Source organism: Lissotriton helveticus, chromosome 5_1, assembly GCF_964261635.1.
Source record: "Lissotriton helveticus chromosome 5_1, aLisHel1.1, whole genome shotgun sequence".
NCBI classification, from domain to species: Eukaryota; Metazoa; Chordata; class Amphibia; order Caudata; family Salamandridae; genus Lissotriton; species Lissotriton helveticus.
In genome coordinates this window covers 2,078,690,397-2,078,714,549 of record NC_136065.1, presented here as the reverse complement: position 1 = coordinate 2,078,714,549, position 24,153 = coordinate 2,078,690,397, and the positions used below count along the sequence as shown (strand labels likewise).

The 24,153-nt window shown below is 45.8% G+C and overlaps 1 protein-coding gene across 3 annotated transcripts in view; it reads left to right on the top strand.

Moving 5' to 3' along the window:
- Nucleotides 1-24,153, top strand: part of LOC144756325 (suppressor APC domain-containing protein 1-like) — a 284,640-nt gene that overhangs the window by 201,743 nt on the left and 58,744 nt on the right. For 2 of the 3 annotated variants that reach the window (XM_078646036.1, XM_078646039.1), the window contains one exon: nucleotides 20,733-20,879. The exons of the other annotated variant lie outside the window; for it this stretch is intronic. In XM_078646036.1, the coding sequence (XP_078502162.1) occupies nucleotides 20,733-20,879 (147 nt within the window). The remainder of the gene's footprint in view (nucleotides 1-20,732; nucleotides 20,880-24,153) is intronic. 3 annotated transcript variants of the gene reach the window in all.

The window sequence follows — 24,153 nt, the reverse complement described above, 5'->3', positions numbered from 1 at the left end:
TGCGTTTAGGAGAGCAGACGATGGCAGTTAGTAGAAGAACACAGACTTACTTGGGACAGAGTGCTGGAACTCGGAAAATGTATGATTTGAGCATGGTTTATTTCATTTTATGCTAAAACAAATGCTCAGCTAACTTTAAACATCTTCTTGGGGTCGCTCGCTAATGCACAACTCTTCCTTATTAAAACCAGACATTTAGAAAGATATTTTTCTGAAACCTGTGGAAACCAGCCGGAATCTTGAAAAGCAACATGTTGCTCCCCAGAGCTAGATACTGAGAGGTGGAATTCAATTAACTGTTTTATATAGTACTGTAGTAGAGATGGGTGAACCGACAAATTAACAGGGAAAATCAAGTTATGGGTCTCTCTTGGCTGTAAGAGCCTAGGCACCAGCTGAGCCAAGGGAACATTTAGCATGGAATTGACACAACAAATGTTATGTAAAAATATGGTAGTGTCTTCAAAATTTTAAAAAAAAGTATAATTCTTTGACAAGTGTCTCATTTTAGGACGGTCAGATTATATTACTGCATTGAGAGTTGTTTATTAAAAATGATTAAACATGACCTTACAAACATTCATGCCTCCAACCCTCACCCAGATGACACTACCATTAGTGAACTAAAAGGCACGTCAGTCGCGTATCCTCATACATTTCAAGGTTTTCTCATATGTAAAATTGACAAAGTAGGACGCTCAATAAAATATTTTGCCTAGAATCACAAAGGTTGGTCAAGGGGCCAAGCCACGATTGATCCCAGGTTCTCTGGTCTCACACTGTGTAATTCATCCGCCAAATTGATATCCCTTTCTCGCTCCAATTTGCCGTCAAAGTTTAATGCTTTGTCTTTCATTCTTGGTGCATGAGGTTGGAGGGGGTAGCAGAGATAAGCCATGAGAAAGCTTAGCACATTTTCTCATAAAGAGCTAAAGAGGGCCTCACGCTCAACCAGAGCTGAGCAACTGGCTCGTGTCTTCAGTGGCTCACCTGTCTCTTTGCTTTACTCTGGGTATTTTGTGCCAGTGCTGCTACCAGTGTGATACATGTTCTGTATGTGAGGATATCTTAGTTTGTACTGTTGATGGCCATCTTCTACCTGTGCTCAATCAATCAATCACTGAATTTGTAAAGCGCGCTACTTACCCGTGAGGGTCTCAAGGCGCTGAGGGGAGGGGGTGCTGATACTGCTCGAAGAGCCAGGTCTTGAGGAGCTTCCTGAAGGTGAGCAGGTCCTGGGTCTGTCGCAGGTGGGTGGGGAGGGTGCTCCAGGTCTTGGCGGCGAGGAAGGAGAATGATCTGCCGCTGAAGGTTGTCCATTGGATGCGGGACGGCGGCGAGGGCGTGGCTGGTGGAGCAGAGTTGGCGGGCAGGGGTGTAGAAGTTGAGTCTGTTGTTCAGGTAGGCTGGTTCGGTGTTGTGGAGTGATTTGTGTGCGTGGGTGAGGAGCTTGAAGGTGATCCTCTTGTCAACGGGGAGCCAGTGCCGGTCTCTTAGGTGGGATGTGATGCGGCTGTGTCAAGGGATGTTGAGGATCAGGCGGGCAGAGGCGTTCTGGATGCGTTGCAGTCATTGTAGTTGTTTGGTCGGGATTCCTGCGTAGAGTGCGTTGCCATAGTCCAGTCTGCGGCTGACGAGGGCTTGGGTCACCGTTCTTCTGGTTTTGATCGGGATCCTGTGGTAAATAAAATATTACCCTGGCTTAATTTCTAGGCATTAACAATTATCATGCATCAAGTGAGAAGCAGAGTCCGTGGTATCTGAGTTAAAATGGGCTTTATTCCAATAACTCGAGTCAAAGGGAGAATATGTTCCATCACCACTGAGGTTCAGGAAGAGTAATCTAACATTTAATAACAATGAACAGCATATATACATTTTACTCCTTGTACATAGGGAGGAGCGCTCCAGGCAGAGCAAGAAAGAAAGAGATAAGAGCATGTGGGCGTACACTTGATGAGTCATAGGTAGATGATAGGTAGATGTCATAGGTGGGTGGGTACTTAGGGGAGGAGTTTGCATGACCAACTGGAACTCTGCCCTAATTGTGCAACTTTGAGCATGGCGTGCAATTGACGTGTAACTGGGAGGAGAGCTGACTTTCGACCTAGCAGAGACATCTCTTGTGTCAGGGCGAAAAGCACATCTTGTACAATCTGATATGATAGGGGATGTATTGTCTGAAGCAAAAGGTTGTTCACCACTAAGAATCAGAAAAGCATATATTTCTCCGTTCATTGCATGGGGGCTGAGACAGAGAGCTAGGCCTTATCTGTCGCGAGATGTTCTGTTTACATTTCCTCACCGGGCAGGGATGCCACTCTGTACAGCAAAACAGATAACTGTTATTCATAACACTGTCTTTGCAGAAGTTCAGAAAGTGGTTCAACCACAATAAAATAAAGGGCTCAGTACGATATTTATTTAAAAATGCACAATGCAGAATGCAAAATACATGGGCCTTTATTTTAGCTTAACGTTTGGGAGACTTTGATGACTTGACTTGCAGGACATGTTTGCAGAGGCCTAGTGATTCAGGCCACTACGAGAAATATGCATGGGTGACATGCACATGAATGTAACATAGGGTATATGTAGTGGACATTATTTGGTCAGGCAAAATATCATTTTCCACATTCCCTCCTTGTCACCTACATAACCCTTCAGGATACATCTATATTCATGAGACCGTATAGCTGATCATACAGAATCATTTCTTCATCTTTATCCTTTGTACATATGGATGGGGAACGCAAGCAGTGGCACAAAGGCTGCAAATCGCCAGGCCACACTGCAGACAGTGATAGTATCATGGCAAACTGCTCCTGGATCAAGTCGCCAGGGCAGATGCAGTCACATTCACTACTGCTTCAAGGGTTCTTGTTAATTTGCGTATCAGTTTACTATTTTGGACGGGGCCAACAAAGAAAAATAAACCTTTGTTGAAATCTGTATATTGCTCCCACGCTGTTTCTGTCTGCTATATAACAAGTTCCACCCTAGTCTAAGGGCAGATGTACATAAGCTGTCTGACCGCAAATGAAATAGGTATGGCGTGACGTTTTGAAAGAAGAAAGAAGAAGAAGAAGAATGTCCTTCTGAGAGTGAAGTTCCTTGTAAATAGCTCCTTGTAAATATGGTTTATGAAGAGCATGTCATTATTATAACTTGCTGAGTTTCTTGTAAATATGGCTTGTGAATAGCGCCATGTGGTCATGGTTTGTGCAGAGTATGTTTGTCAATACAATATCTTGTATTGAGAAGGCAGTATTTGTTTTAACATGCTGTATAACAAGGTGTTGAGGGATTTTGGCGTTGTTTGGCGTTTGCGGGGGGGCGTGTTTTTGAGCGGAAATTCGTACCCGTTCCAGTGGAGGGATTTGGTTGCTTTTTGGTGAGGATGTAGGGCATCGCTTGGACTACTGTGATGCCAAATTTGAAAAGGATCTGAGGTGTGGAAGTGGAGGAAAAAGCATGTCTTGTGCGGAGGCGCGATTTGCCATGTTATCCAATGGGCGTGTTTTCCTAAATCTATTTCGGCAGAACTCCCTATGTTTTCTGATAAGGGGGTAGTTGGCCACATACCAAGCACTCAGTTGCATTGCTGGTCTGGCTGGTCACGTATGCATACTGGATGAATGTATATGTGAGGGAATGAAAAAGAAAACATGTAGCAATAAACTAACACCGATTATAACAATGCACAGAATAAAATAATGATCAAGGTAACAATCCATCTGCTGCGTAATGTCTTGCAGTATTATTCCTTTTTATCTCTCATCTTGCTATTCTCATATGTGATCTTATACATGTCAGAAACTGGTCTAACCGATTCACCACCGGGTGGGCTTAAACAATTAAACTACGTCTGACTTACTAGATCTAAGTTTAGACCTATACTCTTGCTGAGGGGTCTTTTCAAGCAAAGGCGGCACAAAGTCTGTTGTGTCATTAAAGTCAATGTTCTTTTCGAATGTTCCACATTGTCCAAAATAGCGCTTAACGTGATGGGCATGGATCCAGCCCTTGCGTCCCTCCACTTTCAGTGCGGTCCTCGTGGTAAGAAGCACCATCTTCGGGGTCTTCCAGCGCGGCTCGAGGGGGCTGGAACGATCAAAATTCCGGATGCACACAAAGTCCCCTGGGACTATGGCGTGTTCCTTGACCTGTGTGTTGTCAGGGAAGGCGGCAGCAACCTGTGAACGACAAGAGAGTAGTGCAGACATCAAGGAAGCCAAGTAATCTGTCAGCATGTTACTGTCAACATCAGTTATCTTTCTGGGCATAGGCGTACCCCACATATTTGGCGGTCTACCGAAAACCACTTCATACGGAGATAGGCCTGTTCTGGAATGTGCTACCACACGCATGTAAAAAAGGGCAACCGGCAAGGCTACCATCCAATCCACGCCTTTCTCTGCACAGACCTTTGCTAATTTTGTCTTGAGGGTCTGATTATGTCTCTCTACAAGGCCTGCTGCTTCTGGGTGTCTGACACAATGGAACTTCCATGTGTAACCTAACAGAAGGGACACTTGTTTCATTAATTCAGAGGAGAATGGCTGGCCGTTATCTGAATAGACCACCCGAGGTAATCCATACCTGGGGAAATACTCGCGCACTAACTGTCTGGCTGTTGTTACAGCAGTATAATCTGGAACTGGATAAGCTTCTGTCCATCTAGATAGTGCACACACTACCACCAAGACATACTTGTAACCTCTACATCTGTCCATTTGGATATAATTCATCTGGAGAACCTCAAAAGGGTGGTCAGGAGGATGAAATCCGCCTTGTTCCACCGGGATGCCTTTACCTGGATTGAACTGACAACAGATCATACATGTTCGTACTTTCTGCTTCGCTGCGGCACGCATGTGCTTGTTAAACCAGATGTTCTGTAAGCTGTCTAACATTGCTTTTTCTCCCAAGTGTGCTGGACTGTGTGCTGTGTTGATGATTACTTGTACCATAGAATCTGGTAGAAACCATGTGCCTTTTCCCTTAGTCATCCAACCTTGGTCAGTCTGGACCCCTCCTTGTTCAGTCCATTTCTATATCTCATCTGCAGTGGCATGTGTCTGTATGTCGAGCACGTCTTGAGTGGGATCCCTGACTGTCATACATGTTGTCAGTAATGGTACCTCTGTCCTTGTCGTGTCTGTTGGTGTCTGGGCTGTAAGTCTAGCTGGTCGATCTACCAGGTCATTACCCTGGGAAATGGTGTCTGTAACTTTGGTGTGAGCTTTGCACTTCAGGATAGAAATGGCTGTAGGTAAATGTATGGCTTCTAACAGGGCTTGAATAAGCTGGCCATGCTGAATCTTGGTCCCATGGGAGGTCAGGAAACCTCTCTCCCTCCATAAGACCCCGAAATCATGAACAACGCCAAAGGCATATTGCGAATCAGTATAAATGTTTACTTTCAAGTGCTTAGCTCTTATGCAGGCTTGTGTCAGAGCGATGAGCTCTGCTGCTTGTGCTGACAATGTGTCTATTTTCTGTGTCTCTATGACTTCTTTATCAGTGGTCACAGCATAGGCCGCTACTAACTCTCCTGCACTCGTTCTCATGCATGATCCATCTACATAGAGCGTTAAGCCTGGGTCTGAAAGTGCAATATCTGTCAGGTCTTGTCTTGGTTTCGTCACTATATTCATTAGTTCCACACAGTCATGTGATGGTGCATTTACTGTACTTGAGGGCAAAAGTGTTGCAGGATTTAGAATATTACAACGTCTGATCTCTATGTGTGGTTGAAATAATGTCAGTTCATATCCTGTCAGTCTTGCTACAGTCAAGTGTTGTGTCTGAGTTCTGTTTAAGAGAACCTCCACTGCATGTGGAACCTGTACTGTCAGAGGGTGGCCCAGCACTATGGAGTCACTTTGTCTTATGGCTAGGGCTGTTGCTGCAACTGATTTCAGGCACGCAGGCAGAGCCTGGGCCACTGGGTCTAGCGTGCTAGAAAAATAAGCACAAGGCTTGTGTTTTCCTGCTTGATCTTGTGTGAGACCAGAGAACGCTGTTCCTTCTCTTTCAGTTACAAAAAGCATGAAAGGTTTGCTGTAACATGGAGTCGCTAACACTGGCGCTTGACATAAAGCTCTTTTTAATTCCTCGAATGCCAAGGTGTGTTCTTGTGTCCAAGGGAGGACAGTCCCCCCTGTCTCCTGTGTAGTTAACTGTATGAGTGGTTTGGCTAGAAAGGCATACTGGGGAATCCATTGCCTACAGTATGAAGTGAGGCCAATAAAGGCACGTACTTCCTTTTGTGTCTTGGGCTGTGAAAGGTTAGCAATGAGCTGTATACGTGCTTGTGTTAGCTGTCTCCCCTCTTTGGAAAGCAAGTGTCCTAGGTACACTACTTGCTTTTCACAGAACAGCAACTTCGAAGGGGACACCTTGTGCCCCTTGTCAGCCAGAAAATGTAAGACTGTCAGTGATGCATTTTCACATTCTTTTTCTGAACGTGCTGTAATCAGGATATCGTCCACATACTGTAGTAACGCAGTGTTGGAAGGCATGTGAATGCTGTCTAGCTGTCTTTTTAATGCCTGACTGTAAATACTAGGGCTTTCTGTAAAACCTTGAGGAGCCCTTGTAAAGACAAAGCTACGACCTCTTAATGAAAATCCAAACAGGTACTGGCTGTCTGGGTGAATGGGAACACTAAAGAAAGCGTTCTTCAAGTCGATAACAGTAAAGTAAGTAGCCTCTGAATCAATAGCTGTCAACAATGAAGAAATGTCTGGCACCACTGGATATTGCGGTACTACACATTTGTTCAGTTCTCGCAGGTCAATAATCAATCGGTACACTGGCAGTACACTAGGATCAGATCTTTTAAGGATAGGAATGACAGGCGAGTTACATACATTTGACACTGTCTCTACCACTACCCCCCGTGCAATAAATTCGTCAACTATTTTCAGTAATGCTGTTTCGGCGTCTGGTGGTAACTTGTATTGTCTAATACGTGGAAGTACTACTCCTGCTTTGAGTGTGACATGGTGAGGCGTAATGTCCATGTAACCTACGTCAGTCGGTCCTTGTGCCCACAGGATCTGTGGCACGTTCTTGAGTCTGTGGTCAAAATCAGTCAGTACATAATGTCCCTTAAAATCACGTAAGAACAGGCGTATTCCTTCTGGAGAACAGCAGATAACTGCTCCTAGATCTTTTAATGTCTTCATACCAAGTAAGTTTTCTGGACATGACTTAGTAAGTAGCAAGTCAGTGGTACGTGACAGTGGACCAACCCCTAGGGAGACTGGTTTTGATACTTCATTAACAATAGGCTTTCCTGAAAATCCCAGGGAAACATTCTGTGAGCCTGAGAGAGGTGCCCCTGGAACCTCGTCATGACTGATGGTAGTTCTGCTCGCCCCTGTGTCAATCAGAAACTTTCGATCCTGACCTAGAACACGACTATGTACATACGGACCCTCTTGATCTACAGGAACCTCAATAAGGGGCAAGCCTACTTCCCTCTCAAGGCTGTTTCATGAGAACTGTTGATATTCTGGATAGTCAGACTGTGTGTGCTGATACATTTGTGGTGTGGCATTAACAGGCGGTGGTGGAGGATAATTCGCTACTGTCTGTTGCGTGTTCTGTTGCGTGTTATTCTGTCTAGGAGTGTACTGTCGCTCTTTTGTCTTGCCTGTAGCAATGTTGTGTTTCAGAACAGTGCAGTCCTTTACAAAGTGACCTGGTTGTTTGCAATAGTTACAGTTCCCTTTGACAGGTGTCGTGTTATGTTTGTTTGAAGTCGCCGGTACCGTCTGGGCAACCAGCACCTTCATTTTTGTCTCTTTCATGCGTCTCATTACATGATCCTGCTCTTCTCTAATCCTATTCTGATGATACTGTAGCATCTGTAACATTTGTGAAGGGCTGTTTCTTGCCAAGTACTCTCAACCTTCAGTACTCTATTCTTGATCTGGGGTAAGGAATTCTCTACTAATTTGCTCACAAAAAGATGTGGAAATGACTCGCTACCAGGCTTAAGGCCACTATTAATAGTAAAACATTTCTCAAATCTAGAATAGAAATCACTAGTGTCCTCGTCTTGCTTTTGTTTACATGCTGAAATAGCATCCCAATCTTCCTTTTTAGTAATCAATAATCTTGGCAAAACTTGTATCAGGAATTCAGGTAGTTCTCTAGCTCTATCTCCAAGACCAACTCCTGGGAGCCTGCCCTTCTCTTCTGTTTCCAATGCATCCCATCTTAACTTTTTCTCACCCACTTCCCAGTCTTTTTCCTTAAGCTTTTCATAAATCCCTACAGGTAACAGTACTTTTAATAGCTTCAGAATGTCAGCGTACGTATAATCTCCTATGCGGAGGATGTCTTTTAATTCACGGTGAAATCCCCCTGGGTCTTTATCATGACAAGGCAACATCTTTTTCATTTCAAGAATCTCTAATTTCGTTAAGGGGGTGTAAACATACACTCGTTGTAACTCATTGGCCGCATTCTTAACGGGATGAACCTCTCGTAGGGGGTTCAGTCTGTCTATGTGTACGTTATGTCTGTCATGGTGTAAGACTGGAGGCATGTATGTAGTCAGAGAATCTATGTACTTATGTCGTTGATCCAGGATTACATTAACTAATTCAGTACCTAAACCTGTCCATCTATCTAGTAAAATGTCGTCAAGTATTTTATGCAAGTGACCAGGATCAGAATGCTGACTTTTATACAACGTTATCAAGTGTTGAACCATGTAAATACCAGCCAAACGCTGTTCGTTCGGTGGAAGGCTTAAGAAAGTCTGAGCCACTATATCACTGCTATATATATTGGCATTGGACACCCACTGGGTGGCTGACCGGGCCAACTCTATTTCGTGTTGCGTGGGAGGTCTCTCACTCCCTATCCATTGTTTCAGTGCTTTTTCAGTAGCCTGGAATAATGCTTCAAGGGAATACCTTTCTTTTATAGCTGGCCCCTGTTTACGGTAATCAAGGCACTTGGGTCTGTCAAACTGTCGCGCTTTTCCTACATAATTAATCTTGTCTTTTGGTTCATCTACTTCTTCTGTTGATAACTCACCATTCTCCTCAGACTCTTTTCTGTGCCTTTCTATTATTTCCTTTCGTATTTTCTTGTACATGGCATCTATCTGTCCCTGTTTCTCATGTCTACCGGCATCTATGTGATCACTCCATTCTATCAATCCTGCTTTTACATCTCCGTCCCCTTCGTCCTGTTCCCTGATCAGGCAGTTAATAATAAAACGTAAGACATAGTTCTTAACCCCTACTTTTCTCTGTGCCATGGCTTGTGCTATACTATCTGGTCCCTCCCCGTTCTAATAAAACGATACATGCTATCTAGGTGATCTTTCATGTCTGGTAATGTCTCTAGATATGCAACAGCTTGTCTTAGTCTACGTGAAATCACGACCATTGAACCCTTTCCTGGTTCTGTATCATATACACAAAATGGAATGGCTGCATCTACAGTAGGCACCCCTCCCACTGACCCGGGACCTACGTCATCTTTTGCTAGCTGCTGCTGAAGTTGCTGGAGCTGATCTGCTGCTGGGGGTGGAGGAAAACCTGCATTAACGTAGTCCGGGAGGGAATCGTCTAGATACGAGGAAATGAATGCTTCAGATGCTGTCGGCTTTATTCTATGTACTCTATATGGTACAGGTGGTGGCGTTCGAGACCTACTGGATCTTTCTGAGGTGGTCACTTTAGCTAGTTCTTCTGACAGAACTTGATAAATACCATTAACAACGGCGTTTCTTTACCTATCAGTCTGTTCTGTTTTGACATGTTCCCCCTCCTCCCGCAGTTCCTTTTCTCTGGCTTTTTCCCCAGCTTGTCTAGTTCTATCTGCTTTATTCAATTCTTTCTCTGTTCTCCTATGTGACTCTTTGCGCCACAATTCGATGGCATCTTTCTGAGAGGGTCTTGACTTCTTTTTCCATAGCGCTTCCTCCACCCTCATAATACATTCAGGATCCCATGTACCCGAGATTGCCCATCTATACTTTTCCTCCAGGTCCTTGGTGTAGTCTACCCATAAATCTAAAAACAAAATGGCGTCTAATCCATGCTTATTATACATATAATGACCAGGTGTGTCTCTAGGCGGGATGTTAACTGGTTCTTCTAGTATACCTTTTCTGGTCCCTATCTGACGTAACTTTGAAAACAGTGGCATGTTTGAAACCAATATTCACAAAAATAGACTGAAACAACCAACAATCATTCACACACAAACAAATATTAAACACTAAAACAGTTACAACCTAAACTGATACAGAGAGCTAAACATGTACTTGAAAAACTTTATGCACTGAAATACACTACAACCATACCGGTCTCAGAAATGAGACACGTCTTGACCGTTCTCACGTTTAACCGTGGGCCCGTACTTTACCGGTCTCACGTGAATGAGACACGTCTTTACCGCACCCACGTTTACCATGGACACGTCTTTAATCTTGATGCATTCCCCATAGTGGTACTCACCGGGAAGCAGAATCTTGAAACTTGAAGGCCTCGGACTTCTACGCATGCGCCTTGGAACAGGTGGACCCAGGGGTGTGGAATTTAATAAAATATGTACTTGTCCATGGGACAAGTAGCTTCATAAATCTACATGTCCTGTAACAAAATCCACTTGTCCCTTTGGTGCCATGTAGTGCGCCGTCAAATAATGGCGGCAATCTCTTTATAGAAGAGCTCTGATAATAGCCTCTCTGCTTATGTCATGCTAATACTATGGAAGGATTTGAATTTTGGAGTTTTTCGCCAGCTCTTCTCTAATCTTTTCCCATACTGAGAAAGATCGGCAATTTACCCCTGACAATGGCAGAATTAAAGTTTCTTCCAGGGCTGGGAAAAATGTGGTTGGAGAAAAAGTGAACTTGTAAACACTCAACAGATTTCCGCTGGGGCATATTCATATTTGCTCATGCTAAGATGCAATTCACAAATATTTTCTAGGACTACGGTTTCCTGGCATACTTAAGGAAATTCATGTGAATACATGAAAAATGTAAATCTTCATTAATACAAGGACATGTATCATGGGTGCACTTTTGTGACTTTCACATTTGAGCCCCTAATTAAATCTGATTTAACCAAAGACCTTTTGTTTTTATTAAAATGCTATCTCTTCCTATCTGTGAGCTGGCTTCATTGTGTGTCACAGCATTCTGCTCTTTTACAAAGTAGCTTTGTTCAGTGCCTGGAATTTCTATGGCAATGTGGCCTTTATGAGACCAAATACTAGCAGTCTAGTATGAACGCGCTGGCATACAGCACCACGCCTACCTGATAATCCCAAGGTAGAGAAAGAAGCATAGTGTAGGCCAAGTGAATAACCAGAAAATTAAAATACCCCCCACGTTGTTCCAAAGTTCTTATGACACCAACCAAGTGAAAAAAGTCATTGGAATCCTCGCCAGAATAGCTCTCTTGTCTCTTCCATCTAAGCATCTATCCATTCATCCTTTCACCCACTGATATCTAGCATTTCACCTTTACATTGGCACCCATTCATTCGTTTATCTATTATCCTTTCACCAAGCTGTTCGTCCATCTGTTCATTCGTCAGTCCATCTGCTCATCCATACCCAAACCTATCCATTTCAACCATCCTTTCGCTCATCCATAAACCCTCCCTTTCACTCCATCTATCCACCCTCCCTTTCACTCGTCCGTCCACCCACCCTTCGACCCATCCATCAATCCTTCCTTCCACTCATCCATCCATTTATCCTTTACACTCATCCATCCGCTCTCTAATCCTTACACCCTGTAACGCATCCACTCATTCACACTTTCCTTCATTATAACATCCTTTGTCCTTCCACCAACCCCGTCACTCAACCATCCCGGTCACTCAATCATCCATCCATCCATCTAGCTAGCCACACTGCCACTTACTCATCCTTTCACCCACACATCCATTCATCTTTTCACATTAATTACGAATCTTTGTCTGCCGAGCTGCAGACAGAAGAGGCCCATCAAGAGCTCCACCTCTACTGTAGCTACTAAAGCGGGGCGTTCAGGAAGCCCCAGTTCAAACCTATCCTGCCATCTCCAAACTTATCGATCTAACTGATCCATCCCGCCTTCCTTTTACTCATCCATCCTTTTGCTCATCCATCCTTTCACCCCACACATCCTCCTTTTCACTCCTATTCATCCACCCTTTCCCTCATCCCTCCATTCATCCTTTCACTCATCCATCCATCCATCCACCCCATCCATCCTCCTTTTCACTCATCTATCCACCTACCCTTTTACTTCCTCTATTTATGCTTTTGCTCGTCCATCCACCCTTTCACCCGTCCATCTTCCGTTTCGATCATATATCCATCCACCCTTTCACTAATCCCTCCATCCACCTTTACACTCAACTGTCCACCCATCCATACATCAACCCTTCTACCCAGCCACCCATCCATCCATCCCCACCCACTCAGCCATCTATTCATCTACTCTCTCACCCATTAATCCACCCTTTCAATAAGCCATCCATCCTTTCACTCTTCAATCCACTTTCAACCTATCCATCCACTCACCCATCCCTTCATTCACCCTTGCACTTATCCTACCATTCTTTCACACATCCATCCTTACAACCATCCACTCATTCATCCATGCATCTACCCTTTCACTCCACTCATTCATCCATCAATCAATCCAGCCTTTCACTCATTCATCCATGCATCTATCCATTCACCCTTTCACTCATTAATGTATGCATCTATCATCCACTCTTGCACGTATTCATCCATGCATTCTATACATCCACCCTTTCACTTATTCATACATGCATCTATCCATCCACTCACTCATCCATGCACCTATCCATCCACCATTTCACTCATTTATTCATGTATGCATCTAAACATCCACCCTTTCACCCCACTTATTCATCCAACTATACATCCAGCCTTTCACTCATTAATTTATGCATCATTCATCCACTCTTGCACGCATTCATCCATGCATTTATACATCCACCCATTCACTTATTCATCCATGCACCTATCCATCCACCCTTTCACTCATTTATTCATTTATGCATCTAAACATCCACCCTTTCACTCCACTCATCCATGCATCTATTCATCCATCCTTTTGCGCACTCTCCCACCCACCCTTTCAAGTCCATTATGGGCCTTTGTCTGCGGACCTGCAAACTGAAGAGGCCCATCAAAAACTCTACAGCTGCTGTAGTTGCTACAGCGGGGTGTTCACAATGCCCCTGGTGCAGGCACAAAGTGAGATGAGAGGCCTAGTGCAAGGACAGAATTAGGGGTGGCCTTAGGCCTGCATGAAAGCCCACGGGGAAACTAATGAGCTTTAATGTAAGCCTTTGAAGGAGGGGGTGCATGAGAAGGGAAATTAAAGTGAGTTGAAGATGAGCAGGGATATTGGAGCCCTATGAGGCCCAGGAGTGGAGCAGAGAATACAAGGCAGGGAGGGGTCATACAGTTCAAGTCAGAGCAAGGGGCCAAGAGGCAGAAAAAGCAGCCTCTTACATGCCATTGCTGCGAGTGTACTGGAGCTGCAGAAGCTCGATGTGTGTCTCATGCTTGAAGAAAATAAAAGGAACAGGGGAGGGCCTGGAAGCCAAACGAGCTTATCGAGCTTGCTCCAACCTTGAGCTTTGCTTTATCATTTTGTTGTTCTGCTCTGAGGAAATTAAAATGCAGGCCCCCGCTTTTGCATTGACCCTTTCACTGCCAATAGACTGCTCAGAGCAACTTATTTACTGGCTGTGACCTACAGGGTTGAACAGCTGTGTATCGTGTTACCATCAATCTGTCTACTTGTCCTTTGGACAAAATACAAATTAAAACCTCTTGCCCTCCTAAGAAATCTAGATGTCTCGGGCGTCGGGAGATAGGAATTCCCCACCCCTGAGGTGGACCTCTGGAGACCTCGGACCTTGCTCTCTCATGGGCTGGGCTCTGGGTTGAGACGATCCGCTTTCCTCACCGCCTCACGTGGATGCCTGGTCGCAGTCCGTCCTCCTCCTGGGCCTGAGGGAGTAGCGGGTAATCCCAATGGCGTGTACACTGTAAAGTCCGTCACGGCTGTGGAAGGGGGCAAAGACTAGACCTACAAACTCCGGCGAGTGGGGAAAGGGACATGTCCCTGTTCAAGGGCGCCAATTAATGTGGTAAATAAAATATTACCCTGGCTTAATTTCTAGGCATTAACAATTATCATGCATCAAGTGAGAAGCAGAGTCCGTGGTATCTGAGTTAAAATGGGCTTTATTCCAATAACTCGAGTCAAAGGGAGAATATGTTCCATCACCACTGAGGTTCAGGAAGAGTAATCTAACATTTAATAACAATGAACAGCATATATACATTTTACTCCTTGTACATAGGGAGGAGCGCTCCAGGCAGAGCAAGAAAGAAAGAGATAAGAGCATGTGGGCGTACACTTGATGAGTCATAGGTAGAAGATAGGTAGATGTCATAGGTGGGTGGGTACTTAGGGGAGGAGTTTGCATGACCAACTGGAACTCTGCCCTAATTGTGCAACTTTGAGCATGGCGTGCAATTGACGTGTAACTGGGAGGAGAGCTGACTTTCGACCTAGCAGAGACATCTCTTGTGTCAGGGCGAAAAGCACATCTTGTACAATCTGATATGATAGGGGATGTATTGTCTGAAGCAAAAGGTTGTTCACCACTAAGAATCAGAAAAGCATATATTTCTCCGTTCATTGCATGGGGGCTGAGACAGAGAGCTAGGCCTTATCTGTCGCGAACGGGTTCTGTTTACATTTCCTCACCGGGCAGGGATGCCACTCTGTACAGCAAAACAGATAACTGTTATTCATAACACTGTCTTGGCAGAAGTTCAGAAAGTGGTTCAACCACAATAAAATAAAGGGCTCAGTACGATATTTATTTAAAAATGCACAATGCAGAATGCAAAATACATGGGCCTTTATTTTAGCTTAACGTTTGGGAGACTTTGATGACTTGACTTGCAGGACATGTTTGCAGAGGCCTAGTGATTCAGGCCACTACGAGAAATATGCATGGGTGACATGCACATGAATGTAACATAGGGTATATGTAGTGGACATTATTTGGTCAGGCAAAATATCATTTTCCACAATCCACTTGTAGATCCTGCGAAGCATGCGGAGGGTGTTGTAGCAGGAGGAGGAGACGGCATTGACCTGCTTCGCCATGGAGAGGGAGGAGTCGAGGATGAATCTTAGGTTGCGTGCGTGGTTAGTGGGTGTCGGTGCTGTTCCCAGTGTGGTCGGCCACAAAGAGTCGTCCCAGGCAGAGGGGGTGGGGGCGAGGATGAGGACTTCAGTCTTGTCCGAGTTCAGTTTCAGGCGGCTGTTCCTCATCCACGCGGCGACGGCCTTCATTCCCTCGTGGAGGTTGGTTTTGGCAGTGTGAGGGTCCTTGTTGAGGGAGAGGATGAGCTGGGTGTCGTCTGCGTAGGAGATGATGTTCAGGTCGTGCTGGCGGGCCACTTGTGCGAGGGGGCCCATGCAGTCGTTCAACTGGGTCTGGCTGAGGGATGAGCCCTGGGGTACGCCGCAGATGAGGTCAGTGGCTTTGGATCGGAAGGGTGGGAGGCGGACTCTCTGGGTTCTGCCGGAGAGGAAGGACTTGGTCCAGTCCAGGGCCTTCTCCTGGATTCCTGCTTCTTGGAGGCGTGTTCTTAGTGTGCGGTGGCAGACCGTGTCGAAGGCGGCTGACAGGTCAAGGAGGATGAGGGCTGAGTTTTCGCCGTTGTCTAGTTGGCGCCAGAAGTCGTCTGTGGCGGCGATGAGGGCTGTCTTGGTGCTGTAGTTTCATCTGAAATCGGACTGCGATGGGTCTAGGATGTTGTTGCCCTCGAGGTGGTGGGTCAGCTGTATGTTGGCGATTTTCTTGATGACCTTCGCCGGGAAGGGGAGCAGGGAGATGGGCCGGAAGTTCTTGAGGTCCTTGGAGTCCGCCTTGGGCTTCTTGAGGAGGGCATTGATTTCGGCGTGCCTTCAGCTTTCCGGGAATGTCGCTGTGTCGAAGGAGATGTTGATGACCTTCCGTAGTTGGGGTGCGATGGTAGAGTCTGCTTTGTTGAACACATGGTGCGGGCAGGGGTCTGAAGGCGATCCTGAGCATATGGAGTTCATGACCTTGCGTTTCTCGACGTCGTTGACGTGGGCTCAGGAGGTCAGCTGGTTGGTGCAGGTGGTGCTCGGGGTGAGGTCTGTCATGGTTGGAGCGGACGGGGTGTTGAAACTGTCGTGGATGTCAGTGATCTTGCGATGGAAGGAGGTGGCCAGTGAGTTGCGCAGACCTTGTGAGGGCGGGATGTCGTTGGTGTTGGCGCTGCATGTAAGAGGAACTTACACTGCTGCCAAATGCTGTGCATTTTGCCCCTGAGTTTTTCAAAGGATTGTGTTGCCCTTGAGTCACGCAAGGTGACGCAAGGCCAATGCAATCCTTAAGTCAGATTTACCTAGGCATGCAAGGCCACCTTTGCAGCACACTTAGAAAGAAGAAAAAGCTTATAAGGATTGTTGTTGTGCAAGAAGGTTTCCCTTCCTGCACACTAGGCACCATATAGTGCGACGGCACAGTGAGAGAGCAGGAATGCATCTTATCTTGGTAAATATGGTGCAATCCTGCCCTCTCCATTTGATGCAGAGCAGCGCAGCAAGTAGTCTGGCCGCGTTGTTAATATTTATACATCTGGGCCTTTGTGTGTATGTTTACGTACTGGCTTGCACTGCTGCTGTAGATGCTGTCCATGTTCAGCGCATGTGAGGGTAGCTTCTCTTATTTCTGATCAGATCAGTATGTGTTCTATGGTTGTGAGGGAAGCATGTACTCCTGGTTGGTACTGTACCTCTTTTGTATGTAGAAATCTTGCAGTGCTTGTGAGTCAAGCGTGCACTCATACGACCCTGTGATGTTCTTTACACGTATACCAAATATGAAATGCTGCTTGTTTGGTGTATCTACGGGAGGCGTTAAATGGTGCTTCCCGGTACCACATTTGATCTGTGTCTTTCAAGGATGCTTGTAGTGGCCTTACAATACCACACTTGTTCCGTGCCTTTGGAGGAAGCTTGCATTGGCCCTGAATATCACTCTTGTTCCAATTTTTTGAAGGAGTCTTGCCCTGGCCCTGCAGTACTACACTAGTTCTGTGTCAATAAATGAAGCTTGCACTGGCTGGCACAGCAGTACCATATGTATTCTCTGTCTTTGGAGGAAGCTGGCACTGACTGGCCCTGGAGTAGAATACTTGTTCAAAGTCTTAGAAGGAAGCTTGACTGGCTAGCACTGCAGTGCCACAGTTGTTCCATGTTTTTCAAGGAAGCTTGGTCTGTGTGGCACTGCAATACAACAGTTGAATCATGTCTTTACAGGAAGCTTGCTCTAGACCTGCAGAATCACACTTGTTCCATGTGTTTCAGGGAAGATTGTGATGCTCATGTCCAGTAGGGTATATTGTGTGAGTCAAGGTCTCCCTGTGCTTCTGCTCCCCTCAACTTCATCTATTTCTCTATGTTTTAGGTCTGAACTAAAGACAGGTTTAGCTGTCTCACCAGCCTTACATTTTCTCAAAAATAATACACAAAATTTAAGAGTGAAAATGGGCTTTAGGTAAGCCCACTTCAGTTAGTCATCAGACAAGAGTGACATTCTCATATTAGTTCAGCCCATCAGAATACCATGTGTACAATTAAGCAGTAGTTCAGCCCTCTTCAGCCATTGGCTTTGTTGCCGATGTTTGGCTCTCCCTAGTAGACAATCGCTGGTCTTTGGATAGCAGGCAGTCTTAGTAACAGTATTTTGCCTGCTTACTCCATGTTACTCTGCATCCAGAGAAGTGTGACCTCAGGAGATATTTCCCTTAGTTCATCCATCAGCAGCTCACTTGTAAATGCAGACTGGTGCTAATTGAGTAATGAGAGTTCCAGCAGCCCCGCTGCCTCGGCTATTGGACCCCAACTTTCTTATGCGGAGCTCCAAGCATCACACCTGCAAGCTTGAAAACCAGGCCACCATCTTGAAATGCTATTCTGCATACTCTATCATGTTTTAGTAATCCAAGATTGCAGACCAGTGTGAACCTCTACTTTTTAATTTGTTTTATTGAAGCACGTGCTGTGCACATTTAGTTGGCATATTTCTATGTTCATTTTGTTTGGTTCTTTCTTTTTTTATTATAGCATATGCTTGCACTACAAAGAACACCCCCTCCTTGATTTTAGAAGGGAAGTGGGGCTCTTTTGTAATGCCAAGACTCTTCCCCAAAGATCCACAAATATCAGACTCTCCTAGATTGCAGTGTTGGTCCAACTGTGGCTGATGGGAGATTAGATAACCTCAGTGGGCAACCAGGCTACAGTGTAGCTTACTTCGAGTGTTTTTAAATACTGAATCAGATACTTAACCTGTGTCTCCTATGCCATCATCTGTCCTTCTTGGTGAGCAGTGTACTTGTGTGAGTGCAGGATAACCACCATGTTTTGTGAATGCATTGTGAGGGGCGTGCCTGTGTGAATGCAGGATTAACATTGTCTTTTGTGAGTGCAAGGTAAGTGGTCCACAGGTTGAATGTTGTGCCTGTAGGAGTGCAGAGTGAGGCCTATGCCTGTGCGAGTACAGCATGAGGGATGTGCCGATTTTAAGACCGCAGTGTGAGTGAGGGGTCTCAGCATGTTCTGTCTTTGTCTGCATGCACTTTACAAGAGCCAAACCTATTGGTTTTGGTAATGCTTTTTATGGTGATAGTTTTGAATTGCAGAAATGCAGTGCAGGGGCTGGTAGTGAGTTTTGAATGGCACATGTAGACGTTGTCAAAGGAGGTTGAGGAGTGTTGGGAGCAGCTGACAGACTGAGATGTCAACCTAGTGAGGGGGTCCAGTTACTTTGCTTTCTCTAGGGCCCATGACAACCTAGCTAGCCACTGGTTATGAAATTAAATTAAATGAAAATTCGATTTCTATAGCGCACTTCTGCCCTGAGGCCTCGTGGCGCTTGGACCGGACGGGCGGAAAACGAAACCAGGCTGTACAAATTAGTGGAAGAGGAAGGTTTTCGGAAGTCTGCAAAAAGTTTGTAGATCGGGTTTGTAGCGCAGAATGGGTGTCAAAGAGTTCTAAAAGGTGGCAGCATTCCACGAGAAGGAGCGTCACCCCATCTGGCACGTCGTACTTTCCGTATGATTGCAAGGGAGGCTGTACTGGAACACAGACTTCTAGAAGGATGGTAGGGGGGCACTAAAGAACGAATCATAGCAGGGCCTGATTTCCACATGGCTCTATGAGCTATACACATCACCTTGAATCGAATCCTGGCCTAAATTGGCAGCCAGTGGAGCTTCTTCAAGGCAGATGAAACCGACTGCCTCCGAGGAAGCTCCAGAAGTAAACGGGCCGCGCAGTTCTGGGTCACCTGCAGTTTTTTGATGGTGGCCAGTGGTGCGCCTAGGTATAAAGCATTCCCATAGTCTAGGCGGGACAAGATGAGAGCCTGCACCATAATCCTACGAGCCTGGAAAGGGAGAAGAGGCAAGATTTTCCTCAACAACCTCATCAGGCCGAAGCAGGTGGCGGAAAGCTTGGTAGCTTGGTTGTTAAAGCAGACAGTGCTATCCAGCCACACTCCCAGACTCTTAATCTGATCTTTAGGCACCGGCATAGTGCAGAGACAGGTAGGCCACACTAAAGCTGCTCTGGGTGAGGGAGACTCACCCAGGAACATCAGTTCTGTCTTGTCCCCGTTTGACTTAAGGTGAGAAAGTGCCATCCAGTCGGCTACCGCTTCTAGGCAACTGCTCAAAGTGCTAGATGATCCCTCAGGGTGGTTAAGAGAAACCACCAGTTGGGTTTCATCTGCATAGGTGACAAATTCGATGCAGAAAGGAACACTATATTCCATGATAATGCAGCACGAAGTCCCGGCACAGCCCTGACAATAGTCCTCGGTCCTTATGACCTGCAGTGTTCTACTTCTGCCTGGCTGAGCCACACACGCAGCTCTGTTGATGCTCCTAAATCTTGAACTGCAGCCACTCTGCATTTCTAAGAGTGGTGCCTGTATGCAGCTCTGCCAGTGCTCTTCAGTCATAACCACTTGCAGCTGCCGCCCGCCTCCAGTTGTGGAACCCATGACTCAGAACTGCCAAAGTACCTCATTCCTCCCTACAACACGTCCTGCCATTGCATGATTAATACCATTACACTCAGGCAGTGCACCTCAGTCAGAACCTATATTAACACCAGAACCTACACACGCATACACCTCTGCCAGCATGTCACCTTAGATAGCTGCACCCCTGCTATTTCAGCACTGGTACCGACGCACCGGTCTGCTGATGCACCGCAATCCTGCTCTGCAGAGTAGCATCCCCTGTCTTTTTCCAGCACCAGTAGTCAAATACAGCTCTTACGATGCCCCTCAATCCTGACCTGCAGAGCAGCACCCCCTACTGTCCCAGCACTGGTACCCACTTACAATTTTGCCGATGCACCTCATTCTGGCCTTCAGAGTAGCATCCCTGCCATTCTAGCCCAGGAATGCATGTACAATTCTGCTGATACACCTCATCCTGCCTTCAGAGTAGCATCCCTGCCCTCCTAGCCCAGGAATGCATGTACAGTTCTGCTGATGCACCTCAATAGTGACCTGCTGCACCCTGTTGAGCAGCTTCTTGTCCTCCTGACTCCTCCTCTTCTCTTCTTTTCTCTCTGCAGCTGAGACGGATGAAAGAGCTGGAACTGGAACGAGATTCTTTACTGCACGGTTTGGACCTGGTGGAGAAGGCCCGGGGCTGGTACCACCAGCGCCTCCTCGAGTCGCAGCACAGGCAGAGGAACCTGGGGACCAATGTCGGCAAGAAGGTGCGGTGCTACTGCTCTGTTCGACACTTTATCCCAGCAGAAGCCGTGGCCCATCCATTGGAGCGGAGGGGCCACGCCCCCTCACCTTTTGCCCCTCAAGAAGAGTGTCTGTGAGGCTGAGCAAAGGTCAGCATGACAGACACACTTCATTTTCAGGCCAGGTGGCCACGCCCCCTCACCTTTTGCCCCTCAAGAAGAGTGTCCGTCAAGCTGAGCAAAGGTCAGCCTGACAGAGACATATCATTTTCAGGTCAGGCGCCAGTAGTTGGACATGCACTAAATGCACAGGTTTCTGGCTGCCTGAGCTGAACTTTGCTGGTCTGAGGATGTCATAGCTCCTGCTGGTTTGTGACCCCCTCAGCTTGGCAAAGGTCCTCGAGGCCCTCCCCCTTGTGATGAGGGTAAGCGTCACTGATTGCCTTGGACCTGGGCACTTCAGTTTTAAGCCCCGAAGTGCCCAGGGCTGAGTGTCAATCAGTGACACCTCGCCACAGGGCGGGGTGGAGTCAGCAGTCTCACTGACCCCATCCCACTCTGTGACGTGGTTGGGACTGCTGCCTTCCCTTTAAAATTAATATTTGGCGCATGCTTGAATATTTGGTAATTAGTGTTGTGAATGCATGCCTGTGAGTGAGTGTATGTGTGAGTGGTGTGTGTCCTGTCCGCCCCCTCCTAAAATTACTGGCCGCCACTGCCCAGCAGGAGGCCACAGTTGAGCAAGGCAGGGTGCTGCTGCTCTGTTCGTCACTGCATACAGCTGCTGAAAGTCACACTCTAACCAGGGAGGGTGCTGCAGCGCTGATTGTCACTTCTGTATGGGTTCTGTAGTAAGCGTGCAAGTCACCAAAAAAGTGCTTCAACACCCCATGAAGAGTAGCAAGCGCTATATAAATGCAATTACAATACATACAAAATGGGTCCCCGTGCTGTAGAAAATGCTGTTATTTCCAAGGGCCAGATGTAGGTAATTCCTATTTACCGACTCTTAAATACCGAATCATACCGATTCGGTATTTAAGAGTAGGTAAATAGGAAGAAGGCATATGTAGGTAATTCTAATTTTTCAATTACCGATTCGGTAAGAAATACCGAATCGGTATTTCACATTGATTCCTATGGGCCTTGAAGCCCGTAGGAATCAATGAGAAATACTGATTCTGTATTTACAGAATCGGTAAATACCGAATCCTGGCAGGGGTAACGGGGTGTCACTTTGACACCCTGTAGCACCCCAATTGCAGGCGTGTGTGCCATGTGGCACACATACATGCCCTAAGGGCCTGTCTGCGTGTCACATGGCATAGGTGTACATGCACAGATGTGCATGTACACTGGAATTCGGTATTTTACCACCCAATAGGATTGGGTGGTAAAATAAGAATTCCTAAGAGCCTGTGGCACTGCAAACTGTGCCACCTACATATGGATTTACAGAATCGGTATATTTACCGATTTGGAAAAATACCGAAGTGATAAATTTACCGAATCGGTAAATATACCGATTCTGTAAATTCCGACCCACCTACATGTCAAAAGCCAAATACCGGTCGGTAACGGCCGAATTCGGCCGTTACCGACCGGTATTTGGCTACCTACATCTGGCCACAAGTGTTTAAATTGTTATTTACCACCATTTATTGATTTTTGTCTCGAATGAAAAAGAGGAAATTCCCTATTAATAGCACTGTAAATTTCACCTCCAGGATTAAAATGGATCAGGTAAGACAATTGCAGTATGAGGAAAAAAATAAGACCACATTAGCACATTTATTGTAAATATGAAGCGCTTATTACTCCTGACAAGGCGTTGAAATGCTACGGTGAGTAAGATTAGTTTTTTTTAAAGGTTTTGCAAACAGGAGACAAGAAACATAGTGCAGTATAAAACTCACTAAAGCACAGTGTCCCCAGACTTCCATCATAAACAGCACGAGTCCATCACGTGACATATAGCAATGCCTGTGTATTACAGCCTTCAGTGGTGAGGGCACACCAGACACAGCCCTCCATCATCTGGTATATAAGCATTATAGTTATAGGCAGGGCTTTGAGTGGGATGAAAAAACAGGGGGGGGCATCCCTCAAAGGGACGTGGCCGATATAATTAAGGGCATGTCTTAAAAACACGTAAACTAAAAATCTGAGCTTAGCATGCCGCCCGACTGGTATTTTGCTGCTTCTGTCATTGCATCCAGATATATAATACAACAAGTCACATTACACCTACAAGTCAGGACTGTTGGCTTTATCAATGGTTGTTAGTTGCATAAGATAAATAAACATCAGTATGGCTTCGTTGTATATAATATTGAAAATGCTTCAGTTCAGAAATGATGAGACTGTGAAAGAACTATAACGAGTCTTATTTGAGTTACATTAAAGGCAGGGAAGGGTGGTATTGCTGCAGAGTTAAGTTTTTTTTTCCACCCTGAGGGTGAGGGCAAAAATAAAGAGCCCGATAGGGACCCGTCTCATCACATGCTTTTTAGAACTGCCGGAGCTGAGCACTTGCAGGACCCGGCCCACTTAAAGCCCTGGTTGTAGGCAGATCACTGCAAAACAGGTGAGATTAACTCGAGAGGGACAGAAAAAAAACAGCAGAGAAACTATGAAAACCCAGTAAGAAAAGCAGCAGTAAATTAAAACATTAGTCCCTGCTACAGCAACGTGCCCATCCAGAAATATTACTGTAGGCCACCGTATGGCATGTGCTGGTGTATCCACCAGGAAATAGGGTCTCAACAGATAGGAATGACTCTACGGCATAATGTATAGAGGTCTTCCTTGTATGTGATGGCAAATTTACATCGATAACTAAAGAAATCAGAAAGCTTCAATGGCTGCCAATAAGGCAATGGGTGAGATTTAAATCCCTCTGCACTGCCTTTAAAGCTCTGAATAGAGGAGGACCAGACCATCTTAGGCATTGTTTTAGCTGATACACCCCAAAGAGAACCCATACGGTGATAGCGCCTTCCTTTAAAAAAGCCAAATGGGGAGGCAGAAGCTTTGTTACCTTCAGCTCTATGACATGGAATGAACTCCCATTCCATATCAGACCCTCCCCTGATTCGAAGTCATTTAGAAAGGCACTGAAAAAAATGGCTTTTCAGCTCTATGGGGCAGACCAAGGTCTTCATGCTGTCCTGCTATACCGACTGTTTGAGCTAAGCGCCATGACACCCTCAGTTAACTTCTGCGCTCTATAAATGTATATAACATAACATACTTGTGTAATTGCGTCACTTGTGTACGCTGCAGGTGTGAGCCGCTG